The 24,366-nt window shown below is 35.5% G+C and overlaps 2 protein-coding genes across 3 annotated transcripts in view; one reads left to right on the forward strand and one right to left on the reverse strand.

The window, feature by feature from the left end:
• The window catches only part of appl2 (adaptor protein, phosphotyrosine interaction, PH domain and leucine zipper containing 2), a 15,314-nt gene extending 3,108 nt beyond the window's left edge, over positions 1–12,206 (reverse strand). Inside the window, exons 1-18 of the mRNA XM_077210144.1 lie at positions 12,083–12,206; positions 10,958–11,056; positions 9,484–9,543; positions 9,287–9,358; positions 8,853–8,940; positions 8,173–8,214; positions 8,009–8,067; positions 7,779–7,925; positions 5,779–5,861; positions 5,436–5,588; positions 5,164–5,352; positions 2,716–2,758; positions 2,539–2,595; positions 1,311–1,405; positions 1,020–1,169; positions 790–845; positions 127–301; positions 1–28 (exon numbers count right to left, since the gene is read on the reverse strand). The exon at positions 1–28 is cut by the window's left edge and continues 9 nt beyond it. Of these exons, the coding sequence (XP_077066259.1) occupies positions 1–28; positions 127–301; positions 790–845; positions 1,020–1,169; positions 1,311–1,405; positions 2,539–2,595; positions 2,716–2,758; positions 5,164–5,352; positions 5,436–5,588; positions 5,779–5,861; positions 7,779–7,925; positions 8,009–8,067; positions 8,173–8,214; positions 8,853–8,940; positions 9,287–9,358; positions 9,484–9,543; positions 10,958–11,056; positions 12,083–12,139 (1,653 nt within the window). The 5' untranslated portion in view covers positions 12,140–12,206. The remainder of the gene's footprint in view (positions 29–126; positions 302–789; positions 846–1,019; positions 1,170–1,310; positions 1,406–2,538; positions 2,596–2,715; positions 2,759–5,163; positions 5,353–5,435; positions 5,589–5,778; positions 5,862–7,778; positions 7,926–8,008; positions 8,068–8,172; positions 8,215–8,852; positions 8,941–9,286; positions 9,359–9,483; positions 9,544–10,957; positions 11,057–12,082) is intronic.
• A 1,331-nt stretch (positions 12,207–13,537) lies between these two features.
• Positions 13,538–23,897, forward strand: c25h12orf75 (chromosome 25 C12orf75 homolog). 2 transcript variants are annotated; one of them, XM_077209887.1, is made up of 5 exons: positions 13,538–13,722; positions 18,375–18,396; positions 20,000–20,035; positions 20,153–20,232; positions 22,900–23,897. In XM_077209887.1, exons 1-5 carry the CDS (start codon positions 13,680–13,682, stop codon positions 22,902–22,904), a joined length of 186 nt encoding a protein of 61 aa, XP_077066002.1. In that variant the 5' UTR covers positions 13,538–13,679; the 3' UTR covers positions 22,905–23,897. The 2 variants fall into 2 exon arrangements, with proteins under 2 accessions (XP_077066002.1, XP_077066001.1); XM_077209886.1 differs by lacking the exon at positions 22,900–23,897 and having other exon boundaries at positions 20,005–20,035.
• The last annotated feature ends 469 nt before the right edge of the window (positions 23,898–24,366 follow it).

Here is a 24,366-nt window from a genome sequence, read left to right on the forward strand (position 1 = left end):
GGTGACTTGTGTCTGTGGATCGATCAATCTGTCGGCAGAAAAAAAACATTTTAAGCCCCCCTGAGAGTCGTGTAAAAACGTCAATATTTGAAACACTGCATTTCAGAAGTGAGACGCCCGACGCACCTAATGCAGGCACTGCTGACCATCAGATGGGATTCAGTGGTTTTGAAGATGTTGTGAATTGCGCGAGCGGCGAGAACCTGCCTCATGGCTTCATAGATCACTTCCTGTGTGTGACCGGCCCGAACGGCCATCGAACCCAAGAACCGAACAGCAAACACCTGTTGCAGGAGGGAATCTGGGAGATTTCAGAGAGGAAAAGGAAGAGGAGAAATCATATTTCACAAAAAAAAAAAATAAAGCCTATTTAAGGAACATAATATGTAAGTAATCATAATCCTCATCATAATGTGAGCTTTTACTTTTGAAGGTTTTTCTATAATTCAGTGACTTTTAACTCTCTCCACGACATTTTCGGAAATTTCCATCTTTCTGTGTTTTCATTGTTATACGGTAGGGGGCGCTATTACACATCTTCTGAAAGAGTACTGAATATCCTTATCAAAAACACAGGCGAAGATGAAAAAGAAACAAGTGATATCATATGTAAGCAGATGCATATGTAAAATAACGCAATCATCAACATTAAACGGCATAGAATGCCATAATATGTGATTAATCATGTTTTTCATCATATTGTGAGGTTTCACATTCAAATTTTTTTCTATAATTCTCAAAGTAATACACTGATTTGGTAAATAGTGAGTTGAAACGGGCTTGTCTCACCATGCGTGTCTGAACCACTGTCATCATCCTCCGTCTCACCGAAGGGGTTTGTGCGTCTGTCAGAATACAAGTAGTTAAAACTGAGCAGAATCACACAGACCAAGAAACATGCACACACAGTAAAACTATAAACACACTGTAAAATCATAAACAGGCTGCACAATTATAAATCTATACAAAAAAAGGGCAAACAGACAGTTAATGTGTTCAGGTGATTTTTGACCTCTGACCTTGCTCCGGCTCTGTTCTGGTCCAGGAACTCAGACGCGGGCAGAACGATGTCGAACTGGATCGGCGTTCCCGGGGCGATCAGATCTTCAGGCTCGAGGGTCGCTGGGGGTTTCTGAGGCTCTCTAGGGGTCAAACCACCTGGTTTCGCTCTACGGATCAGAGAAAAACAGACTTTTTTGAACCAAATCATTTATAAAAATGTATTAACAGATAATAAACTACAAATATAGGAGTGAACTGGAATGAAAGGAGTGTTTAGTCATCATCCCTCAGATGTGAAATATTCGTACCGGTCAGGGTTAGGAGAACCTTCAGCTCTCTTCTCGAAGCTGGTGATGGGCGTCACAGCCTGAAGAGCCGTCTGGTGCAACCTGATCGCCACAGCCTGAAAACAACAGTACAAAACACTTCAATGGATGGATAAATGGATGGGTGGATGGATGGATGGAAACAACAGCAGCACAAAAAACAACAGTACAAAACACTTCAATGGATGGATAGATGGATGGGTGGATGGATGGGTGGATGGATGGAAGGATGGATGGTTGAATGGGTGGTTGGATGGATGGATTGGTGGATGGATGGATGGATGGGTGGATGGATGGATGGATGGATAAATGGATTGGTGGATGGATGGATGGATGGATGGGTGGATGGATGGAAGGATGGATGGTTGAATGGGTGGTTGGATGGATGGATGGATGGATTGGTGGATGGATGGATGGATGGGTGGATGGATGGGTGGGTGGATGGATAAATGGATGGGTGGATGGATGGATGGAAACAACAGCAGCACAAAAAACAACAGCACAAAACACTTCAACGGATGGATGGATGGGTGGATGGATGGGTGGATGGATGGATGGATGGATGGATGGATGGATGGATGATGTTGTCCCTTCTTATCTTTCTAGTATGCTGGCATTTTATAATTCATCTAGATCTTTGAGATCCGAAAATCAAAATCTTCTGTGTTGTTTTCCCGTGACCAACACTTTGGAATGATCTCCCTCTTTCTGTAAGGTCAGTACCGAAATATAAGACCATGTTAAAGCACATCTTTTAAAAACTTCCTGAGCTTCTTCATGATGGGTGTTTGATCATTACTGTGGCGAGCAGGACGAGCGCGAGCCGGTGGAGTGATTGATAATGAGCGTCTCTCACGGAGGAGTGACGACAGTGAAGAACGAGAGAGGACAGGCCTGGATTTATGTTGTGTTTTGTTATTTGTGACAGCAGTCGTCCGTGAGGGGCTGTCTTTAGTTTCATTTTGTATTTGTTTCATTTACTGTATTAAAGTCTTGTTCGCTGGTTCCCGCCTCCTCCTTCCCATTACACTGAACATTGCAACAATTACCTTGTCTATGTTTTGTGTTTTTTTATTTCTCTCTCTGTACTACTCTTATTTTTGTTTTGTTTTTAGTAATTGAAAGCACTTTGAGCAACAGTTGTTGCATTAAATTATTTATATAATCATAAATAAATGAGAGACAGACAGACAGACAGACAGATAGATACCTCAGGATTGTCGGTTAGATAAATCTGTCTGGAAATGTTGTTCAGGGTGCAAATCCACTGTGGATACAAATAAAAAAATTTGTGTAAAGAAAGAAATAAACATCATAATGTTGTTTAAATCAATCTATTAAAAACTATTCCATTTTGTAAACCATCTTTATTGAAGCGTGTAAATACCTCCTCATATTCCTTCTTACTCTCGGCCTGAAGAATCAGAGACCTGAAAACAGAATGAGCAGCGGCGTCAGAGCGGTTTCTGAACACGGTGTGTGTGAACATCAGGAGAAGCGCAGAGATAATGATCAGGGCCCGTATTTATCAAGACTCGGACAATTACTCACAAGAACACTGCTAAGAATGGACTTAAAGGGCCATTCGGCAACCCTAGCTATTTCTTCGCTGATTTTCACTTTTGTTGTCGCATGTTTTCTCAGCGAGCTCCCCCTACAGCTGTGAGGCGTATATTTCACAACACTGTCGTAAGAAAACCTCACTTGCAGCCCCTCCTCCCCCTTTCTACCGCTGCTCATGTGCATTTGTTATTATCGGAGCCGGCCAACTTTATCGTGTGGAGTATGTCTACTGAGGTGGGTAATACATCATACATATTGAGGGCGGCGTGTGTGTTTATGTCGAATTGCCGTAAAGCAGTTTGTGTTTCTCGCTCGTTCTCGATTCTCACGAGACTTCCTATTTTCAACTTCCCGGGACGTTAGTCCCCATGTTGCAAGGTTGGTTTTCCGCCTAGGAACGTTGGGGGGAGCGGGGGAAGTCACCATTCTCACCAGAACAGGTTATTAAACCATCCAAAGGATTTCTAAACGGTTTTATTAAGTTGAAATAGTTGGCCAATGAAAAAAAAAATTCTTGACTCAAAGCTGCGCTTAAAAGTTAGTTATCAAGCATCTCAGTCGTGATTTAAGTGAAGGGTAGGACTAAATCTTAAGTGTCAGTCTTTGATTCACGACACTGCCGTGCCACAAACGGGATTGTGGATGACGACATGGGCATGGACCAATCACGGAATAGATTTCCTTATGTAAGAATGTTATCAGATAAATTCAAATTGAATGGTGAAATTCCTAAGAGGAGTTTACATTCAACAGACATTTGATAACACATTATGATATATACATTGGAAATGAAAGATAAACACGTTTTCCACCATGTCTTAATTAGAAATTGTAAACCAGTGTTAATGGACCTGCCTATATATAGCCTAGAGTTTATGATATAATCAGCCACAATGGATTCCAAAAGAAAACCAAACTGGCGGGAGGAAGAAGCGCTAGTTCAGCCCAACATTAACCAGCGTTGAAAAAGATGATGCCTGCTCTGTCCAAACCGTACGGTTTGTTTTACTGCTCACCATCACTTCCTCTCCTGAAAGACTCGCGCACTCAGTGCATCACAAGCCACTACTGGCAACTCCTAACCACTGGAGACCTCTCGAGCTGGCTTAAACAACTCCAGAGTAAGAGTGATTCTTAGCTTTAAGAAATTTCATAACTTGCTTTTAGACTTAAGTTTGAAAGTAGGAGTAAATTTCATGAATTCTCAGCATTGAAGACTAAAACGGCAGTTTGAGATGAGCACACAGGAGCAGAGATCAGCATCATTAATGTGTTTAATCATTCAGATCATGAAGCGCTGAGACTGACGGATCAGAGGAAAACCTGCGACTCGCTGGGGGAATGAACATTTCCTTCAGAACTATGACCCATATTCTAGGCATACCTATCTATTTAACAATGCCCAGAGTTATGTATTTTAGTTTTGTGTATTATGCAGTTTAGTTTGACATAACCTGCAGTTCAGGGAGTGAATGAATCATCAGAGCCGATTTAAACTTAAAATCAAATGAATTTAATCTAGTAATATAGAGATATTATCTATCTATCTAAACATATATACTTATTGTATGTTCATTTTAGTATTTAATTAATTAAGTATATAATTTTACATGTAAATGTAAATTGGAAATATATAAAAAAATTACTTTTATTTAGTATATTTATTTTAGGTTTTATTAAATTAAATATATATATATATATATATATATATATATATATATATACACACAATTAATATACATTAAATTATATATATTTATAGTTATTATATATTATAAATTATACATATATATATAAAATCATAAAATGTATTTAAATTGGGATATATGGAAATATATAATATTCCAATTATAATTAATAAAATAATATCAATATATATTTTTAAAATATATGAAATTATATTCATAAATAAATAACATACATTAAATTATGTACAATTATAGTTATATAATTATATATCGTAATATACCATTTATATATATATATATATATATATATATATATATATGTGTGTGTGTGTGTGTGTGTGTGTGTGTGTGTGTGTATATAATTACATTTATTTACATTTAAATATATGAAAATATATAATATTAATATTATAATTATTAATGCATTCATATATTTTTAAAAATATATTAAATTATATACAAATAATATTAATATATAAATAGCATACACTACATTATATATAGTGATAGTATCATTATTAAGATAAAACCTGACTACAGATTACAAGCATACACATTCAAACACACAAACACTGTTTCCGTACGTTTTGCCGTTGGGTGAAGTGATCTGGAAGCAGTATCGACGGTCCTCACACTCCACGGCCATGACAGAACTGTTGTCCAGATCCAGAACCATCCCGCCAGCCACTGCGCCCCGCGGCTGACACATCAGGTTCCCGCCCTGCGTGAAGAAGAACAGCCTGTCCCACGCCGTGGTCACCAGCCCCGTCTTACTGCAGGACACAGAGCTCAGTGTGTTAAACTACACCTCTCCTGCTCACTCCATCAAATCTGACCGAGATCAAGTGACCCGTACTTCCTGATGTTGAGGTAACCTGTTTTCTGGATGAGGGCGCGATTCACGGGGACCCGATCGTGATCCGGCATGTAGACAGTGTCATCCACGGACAGGAGCTCTCTCTGAGACGAGCGCATGACCTCTGCCTCGACCTCTAACTGAGACTCAATACTGAAGCACAGACAGAAAGAGTGAGGGAATCACAGACAGTGTGTGTGTGTGTGTGTGTGTGTGTGTGTGTGTGTGTGTGTGTGTGTGTGTGTGTGTGTGTGTGTGTGTGTGTGTGTGTGTGTGTGTGTGTGTGTGTGTGTGTGTGTGTGTGTGTGTGTGTGTGCGCGCTCTGAAATAAAGACTCCTTTACCTCCGATTCATGCTGGAAACTGAGCTTAGAAAACTGTCCATCTTCTTCGACACCAGCTCCATCCCCTTCTTAAAGAAATTTACCTGTGGAAAAACAAGCAGGATTGAAGATTATACAGCTACATTGATTATAATGCACACAAATAACATTTAAATTAAGCAAAAAGTCCCAAGGTCATGCATTAGTCAGTTAAGGCCTGTTGTTGGGCACGTTCCAAAGGATACGCACAAGCTTGAGTGTTTTATTGATTTATTGTTGTCAAAAAGGAGCTATAACAATATGATAAAAAAGACACAAATGTACAAGAAATAACTTAAATAAATATGTATATATTGATATTCATATAAAAGATATATTGAGTGTTCAAAATTATTTTCTGCAGTAGTATAAATAATATCAGAATTTTATTATTAAAAAAGTATTTTTATTTGTCTACTTATAATTTAATATGAAAAAAAGACACCAAGGCTCAAGAAATAGCTGAAATATTTATATAAATATTCACATTAATATAAAAGAAAACAAGCAAATAAGATATTATGTTTAACATTATTATTTTAATAGGTAATATAATTAACATAAAAAATAAAATCATTTATTTTAAAAAAAATTAAATAAATTTTATTTTATTTTCCAGAAATAACTGAATTACTATTAAAATAAATATTAATATATTAAAAAAACAATTAAAACATTTATGATTTTTTTTCGAAAAAAATACAAATCACTTTTTTTATATAATTTACTTAATATTAATATGTATATTATTATTAATAATAATAATATAAAAAAAACCAAGCAAAATAAAATAGTATTTTTCAAATTATTATTTTAATATCTTAAAATAATTTATCCTCACATTTTTCTACTTTTTAATTTGAATTTAGTATGATTTTCCGGAAATAACTGAAATAATATAAAATAAAATAAATAAGAATATTAATCTAAAAAAAATGCAATTAAAACATAATATAATATTTTTATTAAAAATACAAATCATTTTTTAAATAATTGAATTAATATTAATATGCATATTATTATTAATGAAAAATATTTAAAAATACCAAGCAAATATTATTTTTGAAATATTTTGAAATCTTTTATTTTCACATTCTTCTACTTGGAATTTAATACAATGTTCAAGAAATAGCTGAAGTAATACTAAAATAAATACAAATATTAATCTAAAAACACTAATAAAACCGTGTTTTTATTTTAGTAAACAATATAATATTTTATTATTAAACATATAAAACACTCATTTATATTATTATGTATATTATTATTAATAATAATAATTAAAAATACCAACCAGAATAAAACTATATTTTTTAAATTATTCTTTTAATATCTTAAAATATTTTAAAATAATCGTTTCAACAATTTCTTCATACAGCCCACCACTAAACTACATGCATTAAAGGTGCATCGTGTAATATTTAGGAGGATCTGTTGACAGAAATGCAATATCATATACATAATGTTTTCACTGGTGTATAAAGACCTTATTTAATTAACCGTTATGTTTTTATTATCTTAGAATGAGCAGTTTCTATCTACACACACCGCGGGTCCACATACATTGAAATGCGCTGTCATGTTTCTACCGTAGCCCTAAACGGACAAATGCATTTCGTCACTATGTTGTTCTTCGTGCAAAGAAGCTAAGCTAAAGTCAGGGAATAAAACACTGACACAATGATGAACAAGTAACAATAGTATTCGCATTAACATTAAGTAATCCTAATTTCTTAATTTATCTTTGTAAAGAAACCTCATTACTGAGCTGGCTACTCTCTACTGTCTCAGACGACGATATCATTTCCTGTCGGCCACCGTAACTTCTGTTGGCTTCAATTCGCAACTTCACCACTAGATTTCGCTAAAAATTACACACTGCACCTTTAATTGATGTGTCGTCACAAGTGTGCAAATATGAAGAGTTTTGGAACGCAGCTCATCCAGGAGAGAGTAAAGCAGTGCTTGTGCGAGTGTCAGACCTGAGCGTGTGTGAATCCCAGCATGGGCTCCAGCATGGCCACTTTCTTCCTGTACTGCAGCGCATTCAGAGCGCAATAATACTGCATCGCGGCCTGATGCTGCTTTCTGCGGGAGTACGCCACCTCTCTCACCACCTCAGCTTTAACCTGTCAACACACACATCTAACTCAATGCTGGACTCTGAGCCGTGGCTTTCACATTACAGATCTGCATTTACATCAATATTTACCTTTTCATTTTCTCTCTTTTTAGGTAAACGACTATATTTCACCATGGCAGCTTCATGCTCTGGAGAGACAAATAGAGACAGAAAGGTATGTGATTTTTATTCAGCATATAAATATTTTCTATCATCCACTAATAATAGATAAATGGATATTATTAACTTCATACCGTCACTGGCAATGGCGAATATCTCCTTCAGTGTGCTGATCTCTGGAAGCAAATTCATCACAGCTCTTTAAAAAATTTTTTGAGGTCAGATAGTCTGACACTTCAGGTTTCACTTGGATCATATAATCGAAAACAGGATTTTCACTTTTGAAAAACATATAAAAATACATATAAAAAGTATTTAAATAAATAGATATAAGAGTCTTACAAGGTACGGTAAACATCAGAGAGATGGTGAAAATACTAATGAAATTATTAAAGAAACATTGATTAAGATATGAGCGATTTAAAGAAAATTAACTATTTTATAAATAAGTTTGTTTATAATAATAAACAAAAAAGTAAAGAAATATTTTTTATTTGTCTGCTTAAAATTTAATGTGATACACCAATGTTCAAGAAATAACTGAATCAATATCAAAATAAATATCAATATTAATCTAAATACAAGGACAAAAATTGTGTTTTTGAGACTGTTATTTTAATAAGTGTAATATACATAATATAATAATTTTATTATTAAAAATAAAAAAAATATGATTTCCACTTCTGGAAATAACGGAATTAATATAAAAAAATTTATATATTTTAAATTCAAATTTTTTTTATTAAAATTAAAAAATATATAAAAATGTATTATATTGTAAATAAACGCTACAACAGTGAAGTAAGTGTGGCACCTGTCAGGTCCTTCTCTCTGAACCGCACCATGGGAAACACCATCTTATCAGCGATCTGTGTGGCCAATTCATTGTGCAGAGAGTTCAGCTAGAGAGAAATTAAAATAAATTTGTAATTCAAATATTTAAAAAACATTACTGTGGTGTGTTTTGACAGTAATGCCACACTGAATTGTTGCCACTTTACTTTATAAACTGAATAATGTGAACTTAAATTCTGCAGTACGTGAGGCAAATAATGAAGGTCATGTGATCTCGCTGAAGGTCATATGATCAGGTGATCTCGCCATTTTGGCAAACAACAAACAACCAGCATGAGAGAAACAGCCCACACCAGCTGCCACACGACTGATGGACTCGTTCTGACAGAGAGACACACACACACACACACACACACACACACACACACACACACACCGCAGGAGTCTCCTCACCTCTTCCACGCTTTTGGCGAAGTGCTGTAAAGTGTTGATCACCTCTTCATCGCCTTTCGCCAGAGCAAAATTCTGCACTCACAAACCATCATGTCAGATTTATTGATAACTCATCTGATATTCAGATGATATTCCCAGAACTCATCATGGCTGCTAATGCACTGCAGTCGTTTAAAAAGGAAATGAAAAGCGCTCACCTGCTTCTCATACTCCAAGAGCTGTTTAGAAAGCTGTTCCGTTGCCAGAGCCATTTCATTCTGCGTACAGGAAACTCAGTTAGTCAGATGAAGAATCACAGCTAGCACCAGTTCTTTCTGAGAAACAAGCTTTTAAGGAGCTTATTTTATGGATTTTTATTATATAAAATTATGAAATATAATGTAATATTTACATGAGCAATATACATAAATATTTATTTTTAACTATCATTTTTATATATATATATTATTTGCCAAACAGAAGATAATTATGTGAAATCTGAATATAGATTATATTGATCATATGTATGAATCATGGTTTATATATTTATTCAGGATTTACTAAGGATTTATAAACATAAATTCAGACTTTTGACTATACATTCAGGATTTGCATATTCAAGATTAATAACTATATATTCAAACCTATAACTATATATATTCAGATTTATTTATGTATTCATGGTTTACATTTATTTTGAGTTATCTTCAGATTTACATCCATATATTTACATTTATATATTCAGATTAATAACTGTACATATTCAGATATACATATGTATATTCAGATTTACATATTGATATTCTGGTTTGCCATTATATATTCAGAGTAATAACTACATATTCAGATTTAAAAATAAATATTTATAAATTCACATTTACATACTTCGAATTGCAACTTTATATTCAGGGTTTATAAATACGTATGAAGATTTCATATAATATTTCCTGTTTGGACCTTCATAAAATATATTTACATTTAATGATACAGAGTTTGCAATCCATTTAAAGGGTTAGTTCACCCAAAAATGAAAATGATAATTTCAGAGGTCACTCTTCCGCTGGAACTAGTCTCACATATGGCCGTTTCCGGAAGTCAGTCATTATAGTTTATAAAATTATAAATATGGATATTTTTCATAGGCCTTCATAAAACCTTGGAGTATATGAATTACTTTTATGATGGATGGATGCGCTTTTTTGGGCTTCAAAAACTCAGACTCTATTCACTACCATTATAAAGCTTGGAAAAGCCAGGATATTTTTTATATAACTCTGATTCTGTTTGGCTGAAAGAAGAAAGTCATATCCACCTAGGATGGCTTGTGGGTGAGTGAATTATGGGATAATTTTTGGGTGAACTAACTCTTTGACATTTATAATGTCCTATATTTCCAAGTATAACAGCATAATCTGTTGAAAATAACGCAAGGTTGGACTTTGAGTTAGGATTTGATTGGATTGTAGATGCTGTGATACTATTGGTTATTTTTTTCTCCCCACCCCTGAGGCCTTGATGACATCGGCTGGAAAGAAAACCAGTTTCAGTTGGCAAACTTTTTTCTTTAAAATACCATGCACTGATAAATCGTGATCAATAAATGGAATATTTAATTAGATATTGTAAATTTCGATTTTATTTTTATGTTGCCTCCACTGTTGAAGTTAATGTGAGCATGTGTGTGTTGTGTACCTGTGCTCCAAACACTCTCTGCATAGACTGGAGCAGCTGGTTTGTGTAGTTAGTGAGCGTGCCTGCATCCTCTTCAAACACACTGAGCAAGGACCGCGTCTGCCACAGAAAACACAAACGCCAGTAAACACTCGATATTCACACAGTGTTAAATGTGCTAAGCATTCGTGCAGCGTGAAGCATGCTGGTTGTATCCACAGGTGTGTTCTGTCAGAAATCAGGACAGACTTCTGGGTGTGTTTCCAAAGCAAACAAAGTGACTGGCCGGGCGGAGACATCTGTGGGTTCATAATCTCAAACACAGAGCATTATGGGGGTATGACTCAGACACATAACTTGTGCGTATAAAGTAAATCATTAGTTCACTGAGAATATCACAAGTATGTGGGAGCGGCTTCATGGTTTGAACTGCAATAACATAGCATGCGAATTAGGCCTAATTATGATTTTTGCACGGCCAATAATAATCAAAACCTGTTTCAAGACAGTGTACAGTGTTACGTCAAAGTTTTGTGCGTTTCACATTTCTCACATGCTGATCTGATGTCTCTGATTATTTTTTGTTGTTTCTGATCTGCCAGTGATGTCTCAGTACTGATACCAATATATACAGTATAACAGATCTGATAGAGCATATGTGATCTAATGTATCAGGATCAGACTTTTGTGGGTTTGACCAACTAAACAACATCTCACTCCTCCCATACAGGCCCCTCCATTCACAACTCCACTGCCAGCAAAACATTTACAGCTTTAAAGCACCAAAGCCGAAAATAAGACGCGGGATTGTAGCGTCAGATGCACGTATGTTTGACGCGCGTCTCTCATTTATAAACATATGATCAACATACGTGCAGGATGTCTCGTGTCTCATCTAGGAATAAAACCCTTTGAATAGTAAACTATGCAAGCAGTTATATAAACTTAACGAGCTGAGGTGATTCTCTACTTAATCGTGCACTTAAATTGATGTTTTATTCAGATTAGCTCGCAAATATGCTCTGCAACCAGCGACATACGCGCGTCTCGACAGCCGCATCATCATTTTTGCAACGCAAAACGCACTAAACCGAACAGTTATGAGTGTTAAAACATTGAACAAAGATCCAGTAAACAAATATTTACCTGCGGGCTGTCCTGCAGGGCCTCCTCGAGTAATAATTTATGGTGTACGGCAGGCATCTTTCGCGTCGGATACAGTGGGAATGGAATACAAGGATGAGGACTACATTTCCCAGCATGGAGCGGCACAAATACGAACCGGAACTGCTTTGGTTGCATGCTGGGAAAGGCAGTCCTCTTTCCTGGGCATTGACTCTGCTCCAAAAATACACCTAAATAAAGCATAATAATAATAATAATCATAATAATAATGAAGTATATTGTCATTAAAAACGAGGTGGAACTCGATTCAAAGATAAAGTGTTGTTTTTTGGGGTTGAAAAGTTTCCTGAATTCTATCCCACAATACCCTCTGCTGGACTACACTGGTATATTGTCACTTTTTGAAAATACCATATTGTTTTTTTCTTTTTGTATAATTAGGGGTTATTTAGGGGTTATATGCAAATAAGTTTTTCATTCACATAGCCTATACGAAGGCAGTAAAATATATATTTTATATTTATTTTATCACATTTTAAATGTTTAAATTCTGCATTTACAGTATTTTCATGATCTCTATATTTTCATTAAGATTATGACATAATTCTCAGTTCACAGAAGTCCTAATGTACTCCTAATAGAAACTCCCATTTTGTCTAGAGTTTGATCATGTGCCACAGATCATCAGAAAGTTCATAGCGGATGGGAGACTCCAGCGGCCCCTGAGAGGCTCCTGCTACTGTCATAACAAACATCTCTTTGTGAACACCTCAAGGCCGAGTGCTCGTGATCCCAGACCTTTAAACCCAGAAACCAACATCTGTGTGTCCACCATTTGTCATCAGCCCAGTCCAAACAATAGCTATCTAACTAGAATTCCTAAAAAAAATACATATAGATGACAAGACATAGGCTACAGACAGACAGATCGATCTAATTAATTTTATTACATATTTATTCATTTTAATAATAAATATGTTTATTATTATTTCTTGCTTTTTACCGTTTCTGACCTATGATTTGTTTAAAATTATTTGTTATTATAAACATAAATTAGGCTATTTGTAAGAAATTTAATTAAGTCTTTTAATCAATTTTATTACATTTTAACTTGCTTTTTATTGTTTTGGTTGTACTTTGATTTCGTTAAAATATTAAATTGTCATATATTTTTTAATAAATTATAAATGTAAATTATTTTTAAAAATGTATTCAATTGTTTAATTGTATTAAATTTGTATTGATTTTATTATTTATTTATTAATTTTAATAATATTTGGTATTATATTTTTTTATTTCAACACATTTACATGCTGACCTGTGAAGTTGTTTATTTATTGGTACGAGCATTGAACTGAGTTCCTTCACACCATTACTCTTTGTAAAACTGGAAGCTGGCCACACCCCCTTCTGTTACCACGGCAACTCTATCAGGGTGGAGGAGAGGGCGAATCATGTGAGGTTCGGGCATCTCTCTCTCTCTCTCTCTCTCTCTCTCTCTCTCTCTGCAGAATGATCGAGGCTGCGTTCAAGGGAGCTCGTGCATCACATCAGTGCCGTCCTTCACTCATCCGTCCTCCAAAGCAGACACGGAAGAAAGCTGTGTGTTCACGCCAAAATGGGATGTGGAAATTCCTCTGCCACCAGCACGACAGCAGGAGGTGAGTGTGTGTGTGTGTGTGTGTGTGTGTGGCTCACTTACTCGCGCGCTGCTTTTTATCAATCGACTTGTCATGTTGTGGATTCTAGCGCGTGCGCGTGCAATCGGATGTTTAATTTAGCGCTCTGTTTTGTCCTTAAAAACTTGATTTATGGAGGTTAAAGTTCGCGTGGGAGCCTGATGAAGTCTCGTAGCCTACCTGCTGGGGACCTCGTGTCCTCCTCGGTTATTAGCAGAAGCGGATGTGGAGGAATGTTCCGTTAGTCTCAGGTGAAGGATCTGATCATCAGTCATGGAGATTTCATCCCTCACGTCTAATATGTATTCAGGTCAGATCTGAGCTTATAGACTTGATGAAGAGAGCGTGTGTAAAACGGCGCGCGCTGGAAAGAAAAAACAGAGATATCTTTAGCATCTCAATCGTTTCTATCCTCATCTCTAGAGGTTTAGAAGAGATCTTAAACTGTGCTTAGATTCGACCAAAGTAATTTAATATCCATGGAACCTTTCATTGGCTCAAAGGGTTTATAGTGGAAAAAAGGTTCTTTAGATTATTAAAATGATCTTCACACTAAGAAAAAATGGTTCTTTTAATAACTGTTCACTGACTGCCTTGGTGGAAAAGGGGTATGAAAGGTTCTTATGGGAACCAAACATGGTTCTTCTAGGGATAAAAAAAAACATATGGAACCTTTATAGCTTTATACTCTTACTTTCTGTGTCTTTTTCAGGAGAAACAACATTAATATTTAGCTGAACACCATTATGTGTCCTGAGCTATGAAAGATAGATATTTGAGCAATAAATGTTAGATGAACAAGCCTGGACATTGAAAATCGGACACGAGAACAGCTGGAGATGATTCAGCTGTCAGTAGCCAGTGAATTAATTTAAATGTGCAGAAAACTTAATTTCAAAATGCTTCATTGGTAATCAGCATTTCTCATTGCAATGCAAACTGGATACAAGAAGAGTGTAACAGCTATGCTCTGTTTTATTATCATAATGTTTTGGTTTCCCTGTTTGCCTGCTGTGTTCCTTATATAGTTAATTTCCCTGGTTGTTAATTAGTTTCCTGGGTTTCAGGGATCTGTGCTGAATTGGTTTGCATCTTACCTTAAGGACAGAATTGTTTCTGTTTATTTGGGGAAATTGTTCTCATCTCATTGTCAAATCTCCTAAGGTGTTCTGCAGGGCTCTATTCTGGGTCCTCTTCTTTTTGCCTTATATGCTTCCACTCGCTCATATCATTCAGAAACACAGAATCATATCATCTTTATGCCGACGACACTCAGCTTTATTTTTTCTGTTATAATCAACAACGCTTCGGTGTCTAATCTTTTTGCATTTCTTTAAGACATTAAATTATGGATGGACTTACAGTTAAATAATAACAAAACGGAAAGAATTGTTTTTGGCCCAACAGCTCTGTCTTCTGGCATTGTTAATATTAATAAGCTCCTCCAATGTACACGTGATTGTGTTAAAAACCTTTGGGTTAATTTCAGTCCCACATTGTCTTTAAAAAGCTGATTAATGCTGTTGTGAAAAGAAGTTTCTTTCAGTTAAGATCGAGAAGTCAAGAAGATCAAGAAGATGCTTTCTATGAAGGACATTGAAACTGTAATCCATCCTCTTATAACATCAAGATTGGATTACTGTAATTCACTCTATCTGGGTTTGCCTAAATCAGCTCTGAAACGGTTGCAATTGGTGCAAAATGCGGCAGCTATTGTCTGGCACTAGAAAACGCGAGCATTACTCCGGTACTCGCCGTGTTGATTTTAAGATTCTGCTCTTTGTTTTTAAAGCTTTACAGTATATTTGTAATCTCCTCACTCCTCAAAATACCAATAGATCTCTTCGGCTTTCTAGTCAATTTCTCCTCTCAGTCCCTCGTTCACATTTTAAAAATAAAGGTGACCAGGAATAGTCTTCCCCTCCACATAAGGTCTTCCCCTTCTATTTTTATGTTTAAATCCTCCTTGAAGACCCATTTTTATTCTTAATGTTTTAATTCTGTTTAAGAGTGTAAAAATTTAATTTGTCTTTTTGTTTTTTTCTTGGTTATGTATGTTTTAAGTTTGTTTTACATTTGTTGTACTGCACTTTGCTTTTAACATTTGTAGTTTTTAAATGTCATATGTGCTTTATAAATGAATAAACTAAACTAAACAGCTGTTCCGTTTGACATTGATTACGCTTCTCATGTACTTAAGCCATGCGTTTCCTTACTTCCTTTGTCCGGTATGGTCAATGTTAATGCAGTTGTGTGTACGCTATCTCCTGATGGTTCTGATATGAACTTATTATTACAGACTGTTTTTGTTCCCTTCTCCTTTTGTTGTGTGCTTCACTGCAACCAACCGTGACAAAAAGAGCCAACCAAAATGAACTTTGGTTAAAAATAGAATTAGCCTTGCATGTCCTGAGAGAGAAAATGATGAATGATTGACAGGTGAGATGTCAAAGTGGCATCCATCACTACTAAACAGAGAGAATGGAGCCCAAAAAAATACATATATATATATATATATATATATATATATATATATATATATATATATATTATATTGCTCAGACGATGCTCTTCAGACCTCGGGAGACTTATTGGAGATCTCAGTTACATAAGTGCCAACTTTATGTTTTTTCCTAACATAAAACATAAAAAAGGAGTCATAGTGATTCTATAAAATGAATGTGGATAAATCACTTGCTCTTAGAAGAATTTGATAAGAAATGTTTGAGTTTATACGTAAAATAAAGGTTCTTTATTTGGCCTCTTTGAAGAACTTTCAACATCCTTAGAATCTTTCCATTTCACAAAAGGTTCTTTACAGTGGAAAAGGGTTCTTTAGAATTATTTTATTGTTCTTCACACTAAGGAAAAACATTTTTTTTAAGAACTTTTTTCACTGAAAGGTTCTTTGGGGAACCCAAAATGGTTCTTCTATGGCATCACGGAATCGTGACGAAAACACCCTTTATTTTTAAGAGTTTATTGAGATCTTTTGAACGCACTCTTTGGTATCTTGGGTTCTTTTTCTCAGGAGGAACATCTGAGAAACAGAAGAGTTAATCAAAAGCTCCATTTCTTCTCATTGCTATCTAGAAGAAACAATTGAGCCAGTAAAAAAACTTTTTTCTTTTATGCATCTGTGTTCTGCCTTTGAGGAGTAATGACTTTGTCAAGATGGAAGGTTGTTTCTCGACCCGATACAACTGACCTGGTTTCTTAGCTCGGTTGTCCTGAGGACAAGAAAACACTCCGAGAAAAGCCTTCGGTGACAGAGTTTTCAGGTTATGCATTAGTCTAAAATAAATGACTGGATCCTCCAAAACGAAGAGGATAAACACACTTTAAATATGTCAGAACTCCTCAGTTGATTCTGTCAAACGACTGCTATTGAGACTTTAATAAAGACGAGTGAGAGAGAGCGAAAAGTCACTGTACAAATGAACATTTGTAATCAAAGAATTGAACTGCAGCGCAGACTGAATAAAACTGCTGGAAACATCACTCTTGTGACCAGTAAAATCAATGCAGCCATAGAAAAAACGGAATCTGATTAAAAAAACTAGTCAATATCGTTCTTCTTCTTTGTGGTTTGTGTGTCCAAAAACAGTGGGATTTTGTTCTCTAAAGAGGGTATTATAAAACATGTTTGCATGAATTGAAATCCCTAGAAGGTCACTTATAAAGTAACTCAAGGTTTCTTGCACTAAAAAAATAAAAATCTAAATCTGTGCTACACACACACATTTTGTTTTATTTAAATAAAATGATATATGAATGTATGGATGGGTGGATTGATGGACGTTGTCAAAATGATCCCGTACACAAAGAACTGCGGAAATGGCTTGAAACGTTGTATTCTGCTGCGAGGGCAGTAGATGGCGATGTCACTTTGTAAGGAAACACACGCATGCGCATGACTTCACTGTTTTCACAAATTCGTGTTTCTGTAGTTTACACTATGTTATATATCGTTTTTTCTTTTTAAAGTTGCAACTTAAAACCGCTTTCAAAAAACGCTGATGTTGTGTAAATGAAAGGCTAAAACACATAAAAAGTTTTCAGTTTTTAGTTGAAAACGGTGTCGTGTAAACGCCCCGTTACAAACATACTCCAGCATCATCAAAAAAACAAACAAAACAAAAAAAGAACGATGAAGACATCTAAAGGAAGCAAGAAGGTTTAAGGTTTCATGAAGTCCAAGAGGTTGTTTAATTTTAACAACCTAAATATTCCAGATGTATGGCGCATCGCTTTCGTGGCGTGTTTTAAAGTCATGTTCTCCTACAAATAAAAATAGATAAAAGGACAGTCACAATGAAAATGTGGATTGCCAGAAACGGCTTTTAAAGATCTGTTCTCTGTAGTGGAGACTAGCTTCAGACAATAAAGCATCATCTGTGTGATGTTCAGCTCTTCTGCTCTGTGTAAATGATGTCCGCCCTTGATTGACAGCAGGGTTTGTGTGATTTGTGCAGAATGCCAAGCTGAAGCTGAAGAGGCATGTTGACCTCTTGTCAGAGGATATAATTATTATATAATATATATATATATATATGACTGCAAAATGTTGATCTAAAACCTAAATTATTTAAATTATTTAAAAGGTAAATTATACTTTTTTCTTTGTCTTACAGGTCCAGAAGCTGGCAAGGATGTGTGAGTAATTTAATTCACGACATATCCAAACATTCCATATTAACGAATCTGAGCCACAGAATGAATTTCACGACCACTAACAACCGACAGAAATTAATAACAGCACAAATGCGGAGCACTGAGCTGAATTCATTACAGAACAGCTCAACACAGTATATGTGCACAAAAAATACACAGACATATTTAACTGAATCCTGCGGGAGAACGCTGCTAACGTCCAGCGGCTTTTGTGGTGCACGTGGGCCCCTGAGGGTCCAAACGCATGCTAGCCAATCAACAATCATTAACCCCCCACCGCCCCACCTCACAGTTTAACGACAAAAACAGCAGACGGCAACCGTGCCATCAGTGGAAAAACGCCCGAGCGTGTTTAGACAGCAGATTCCTGTTAATGCATCAGCCTTCGTCTTCTTTTTGAAGTGCTTTTAGCATTTAACATCTAAGGATACAGAGGACGAGAGGAGCTGAATAATTTCTCATCCGTGTGAAATATTTAATGATTTTCCACTCTCGATGCAAGCCGAAATGAACATGCTGTCGCTCACTGTGAGTGAAATCGTTTAGCTTTAGATTGGATTTCATAAGTTAAAATCTATTCAAAATTAGAGAAATTGCATATTTAATTTGATGAGTGAAAATGAAGTAATCTTACGTCACCATGTAATTAAATTTTTTTATGAAATATTGCAGTATTTAATCTAAATAACTACCCCTCCATCTTGCAGCTACATCTTGGCTGCATCCAAAATCATCTGATATTGCATACTTCCTTATTATATAGTAGTAATAGGCTAAAACAGTATGTGACAAAAGAAGTATGTCTGAATTCACAGTACTCATAAAAGAGTCTGCAAAAAGTACCTGGATGATCAACTACATCCGGCGAGATTCTGAAGTGTGCATATGATGGACACTTTACTATCCCATGAGGCAATGGGAAAGAATTTATGAATGGAACTGACGCTAGTTGGTCACATGATAATGACAACATGGCGAATGTAGTACATCCAGATTACATTCATATATAGAACATACTTTTTTAGCAGTCATTGAGTAATTACTTATTCAAAATAAGTACCTACTCAAGAGAGTATGTGATTTTGGACGCAGCCCTCTTCTCTTCTCTGATGATGCGTTTACTGTCACGAGGGCGGGGCAACCTGTCACTCACAAGAGATCGACCAATAGCAAACCACACCATCCAATCAATTCCTCATGAACAAAATCAAGTCCCGCTCTACATTTTTTCTTGTTGGAGAAGTCGTTTCAAATTAAAGACTTCAATTTCATAGAGAATTTTTAAGGAAAGAAAATGCCTTTTCAGTGGACAAAAACATTTTATTGTGAAAATTGAATGTGTGCTGAAATCTATTGAACAGGCTGTTCAATAGCTATACCTTGCTCTTACTAGAGTCCATCAACAGGGTCTTGAGATGAAAACTGCTTCTGAATACGGTATTTGATGAGTCTTTTGTGAGGCATCTTTTTGAGCAGAGAGGAAACACTGACATAAAATACTACAGACTACATGAGAGAGCATGTATTGATATCTGACAGATGTGTCAATCACAGAGATGGCTTCATCTTTATTCTCTTGATGCAGGACAGAAGAACCTTTACCAGATGATGAGAAACGAAGGTTAGACGGTCTTTTGAAAACAGGATAATATATAACCATGAAAACCTCAATATGAGACTGAATCAGGACCATACTAATGGATGTGTAGTGTGTGAGATCTAACTGTGTGTTGTGCAGGAACTATGGAGGAGTGTATGTAGGCCTTCCTGCAGATCTGACCGCAGTTGCTGCCAGCCAATCAAAATCCACACGTAAAGGTGAGGACGGCATTCAAAGAAAGACAAAGAGACCTTTAAAGAACGGTAATGACCGTATATTTTGTTTGTTTTGGTCTTTTGTCTATATTACGTGACTAGACCAAACATTTGCTCCTGCTGTAATTGGTTGCTGACTGTAATGTTGAATGTGTACTTTTCAATAACAACTAATATACAGTGGTGGCCAAAATTATTAGAACGTTAAGATTTTTTAATGTTTTAAAAGAAGTCTCTTCTTCTCACTAAGGCTTAATTTGATCCAAAATACAGCAAAAACTGTAATATTGTGAAATATTTTTTACAGTTTAAAATAACTGTTTTCTATATGAATATATTTTAAAATGTCATTTATTCCTGTGATCAAAGCTGAATTTCCAGCATCATTATTAAAAGCTTTCTATTTCATATAAATGCTGTTCTTTTGAACTTTCTATTCATCAAATAATCCTGAAAAAAAATTTACACAACTGTTTTCAACATTTATAATAATAATAAATGTTTCTTGAGCATCAAATCATATTAGAATGATTTCTGAAGGATCATGTGACACTGAAGACTGGAGTCATGATGCTGAAAATTCAGCTTTACCAACACAGGAATAAATTGCAATTTAAAATATTTTCAAATAGAAAACAGTTATTTTAAATTGTTAAAATATTTCACAATATTACTGTTTTTGTTGTATTTTGGATCAAATAAATGAATCCTTGATGAGCAGAATAGACTTCTTTTAAAACATAAAAAAACTTACCGTTCTAATAATTTTGACCACCACTGTATATATATATATATATATATATTATTTACTATATACAACACACACACACACACACACAGATAGATAGATAGATAGATAGATAGATAGATAGATAGATAGACAGACAGATAGATAGATAGATAGATAGATAGATAGATAGATAGATAGATAGATAGATAGATAGATAGATAGATAGATAGACAGACAGACAGACAGACAGACAGATAGATAGATAGATAGATAGATAGATAGATAGATAGATAGATAGATAGATAGATAGATAGATAGATAGATCGATAGATAGATAGATAGATAGATAGATAGACAGATAGACAGATAGATGGTTTCAGTTTATACAATCTTATTTTACATGCGTTTAGCTTGTTATTTACTTTTATTTTATTTTTACTTTTATTTTATGGTTATTTTTATTATTATTACTTTAATATAACTATATATATATATATATATATATATATATATATATATAATTTCATATATAATATCATATAATAATCTTTTTTTTGTAAAAAATGGAAAGAGAAAAGTTTACATGTTGTATGTTCTAATTTTTTATTGTTAAATTATTTTAACAATTTGAATAATTTTAAGTCACAGAGTCAACCTCATAAACCAACTAGTTGATTGTGGGACAAGCTGAGTATATCATGGACAATGAGGACCATCATGAACTATCTCTGTAAAGTAGCCTGCCATATAAAATAATAGACTTCTGAAGCCTTTATTTGATGAATAGAGCAATTTATTTAGTTATTTCACTGAAAAAAAAACATTTGTTTGTCTATAATGCATCTGGCATTATGCAGCCATACATTAACAGACAACAGCATATTATAACTAATGTTACCTTTGTACTATAGTGTATAGGGAAAAAGCATGATGAAAGACCTCACGACAACACAGTCGTGATGAAGGGCTATAATGGCTGGTTATTACCCATAATAACTCGGTGTAAAAGGAGGCAGCGGGCGACAGGAACAGACTGTAGTATTACATTTAGATTACACAGCACAACATTACCGCACAGCTCCAGAGAGACTTCACATTACATTACTGCTTAAAAACAAGTTTAATCTTTATCTGGAGAACAGCCACTCGATGAGTTAAAAAAAAAAAAAGTTATTTAGTGTCATTAAAGGGAGAGTTCAACCATAAATGAACATTCTGTCATCATTTACTAACCCTCATGTTGTGCCAAACCTGTATTAGTTTCTTTGTTCTGCTGGACACAAAAGAAGATACTCTTGAGGAATGTTGGTAGTCAAACAGTTGAAGGACTTCTAAAGGACGAAAGAAATACTAAAGAAGTCAATGGCTGCCGTCAGCTGTCTGGATACCAGCATTCTTCACAATAACTGCTTTTGTGAACAGCAGTTGCCGGTCGTGCTGTTTCTCAGAACAGAGCTTAATAATACAAACACTTACTATTCTATATCTATTATATAAAAAATCATTGCTAAGTGTGCTGCGCTGGTCTAGCTGAGACCGGTCACGACATTTGCACATTGTTGATTTGACTGCCTCTATTGCTCATGCTTTGGATAAAAGCGTCTTCTAAATGATTAAATGCAAATGTAATAAGAGTCCCGACTGCAAAAAGTGTGTGTGTGTGTGTGTGTGTGTGTGTGTGTGTGTGTGTGTGTGTGTGTGTGTGTGTGTGTGTGTGTGTGTGTGTGTGTGTGTGTGTGTGTGTGTGTGTGTGTGTGTGTGTGTGTGTGTGCATTTATGACCCGTCACCTTCTCCTTAATAACTTGTTTAAAGCTGCCCAGAGAAAACGGCATGCACTAAAGTTTTCCAATTAGTGGTATCTGTTGAAGCTCACACCAAAATTAATTGTCAGATCGCTCCCAATGTGATGTATACTAACAGCTTTTTCCTTCTTTGGCAGACTGACAGCAGATCACATGAAACTACAAAGCTAGGGCCTCTTTTGAATTCAAGCTCTGCAGGCGCTGATTTACAACGGATATTAAGATATTCGAGGATCGAGCCGTTTTTGGAACTGAAACCAGAACCACTTCGGAATGACATCACTGTGACATCATACAGGCTGGCGTACAGAAGGGTTCTGTTTGGAACACTGAGCATTACTGTGACTCTGAATGTAGACACTGTTGCCATGGTAACCGTCGACCCCCTGACCTCACGCTACTCACATCCTGGTATTTTGGATTCACCATGGCAGGGCATTACCAGACACGATCAACTGTATGTCTCTGCAATAACAAGACTTTTCTGAATCTATTCCTTCTGACTTTTCTTAGACACATTAATTAGATAAAAGGATATGAAAAGGGTGGTGTAAGTGGTCCCACTCGACCAGCCCCGAGCAGGATTCGAACCGGCGTTTCCGGCATGGGAGACCAGGGGTGTAGTGAGGTTTACACACACAGCTCTTACTAGCTTGCCTCCGTTACACTCCCCTAAACCTCAACTCCCATCCGGGTCACGGCACCAAATGTAACCAGTCCTACTTGACCCGCTCTGCGCGGGATTTGAACCGGCGTCTATGGCACGGGACGCGATCGTGCTAACAAGGACGCTAAATACTGCTTACTGGCTTGCTTCCGTTACACAAGTATTTTACATATGTAAGCACGAAAACATAACTTAGTCAAAATGTTTAGCACTTAACATGACTTAACAAGAGCTGTTGACATGACTACTAAATTGAAATAATTACATTAATATACACTGTTGTTTTCTTATACACTTTGATAGTCACATCACTATTACAATTAACACATTTATTAATAGTATTTACTAATCAAAGAGTTCTTATATTTATTCTATTTCAGGTTATTGGCCTGTGATTGTACCAATTTTTGTGACTGATGTGAATTCTGTATTTGAAATTTAAAAAATATGAGATTTTAAGAAATTGAATTGGTGTCTGCATCTGCATCTGGAAAAATAGACTATTTGCATCTACAGTCTTAAAAATAAGGGTGCCAAGAGAAACTAAAAAACTGAGTTTGCATTGGAAGGTTTATTTGGGCTTTCCAAATTACTTTTTAAATTTCCCAGTGATGTTTATTTACACTCTTATTTGTAACAGTGTAAATGGAAATATTTTTGGCTGTATAAGTTGGTTGAGTTGAGCTACACTACCGTTCAAAAGTTTGAGGTCAGTACGATTTAAAAAAATAAGAATTTATATTTTTATTTAGCAAGGATGCATTAAGTTAATCAATAGTCACAAGATGCGTTTCCATTCCAGATTTGCACAAAACATTTGCAATATTTTCTAAATGTCGATAAAAAACTATTGCGAAATGGCGCCAATAAACAATGTTATGCGACTAAAACGTAATTTTTTCCTCTCGCTGTAAGTCATTCCAAAAATCACGGCAAT

This window comes from Siphateles boraxobius, unplaced genomic scaffold (genome assembly GCF_051911475.1).
Source record: "Siphateles boraxobius isolate OS27281-9 unplaced genomic scaffold, OSU_SipBor_1 65, whole genome shotgun sequence".
NCBI classification, from domain to species: Eukaryota; Metazoa; Chordata; class Actinopteri; order Cypriniformes; family Leuciscidae; genus Siphateles; species Siphateles boraxobius.

Bases quoted from the DNA above. Each gene is read 5' to 3' on its own strand.
- c25h12orf75 (XM_077209886.1), top strand. From the start codon at position 13,574: ATGATCGAGGCTGCGTTCAAGGGAGCTCGTGCATCACATCAGTGCCGT. The intron at 13,723-18,374 runs GTGAGTGTGTGT...TTTGTCTTACAG, and splicing joins CACCAGCACGACAGCAGGAG to GTCCAGAAGCTGGCAAGGAT. The intron at 20,036-20,152 runs GTTAGACGGTCT...TGTGTTGTGCAG, and splicing joins CCAGATGATGAGAAACGAAG to GAACTATGGAGGAGTGTATG.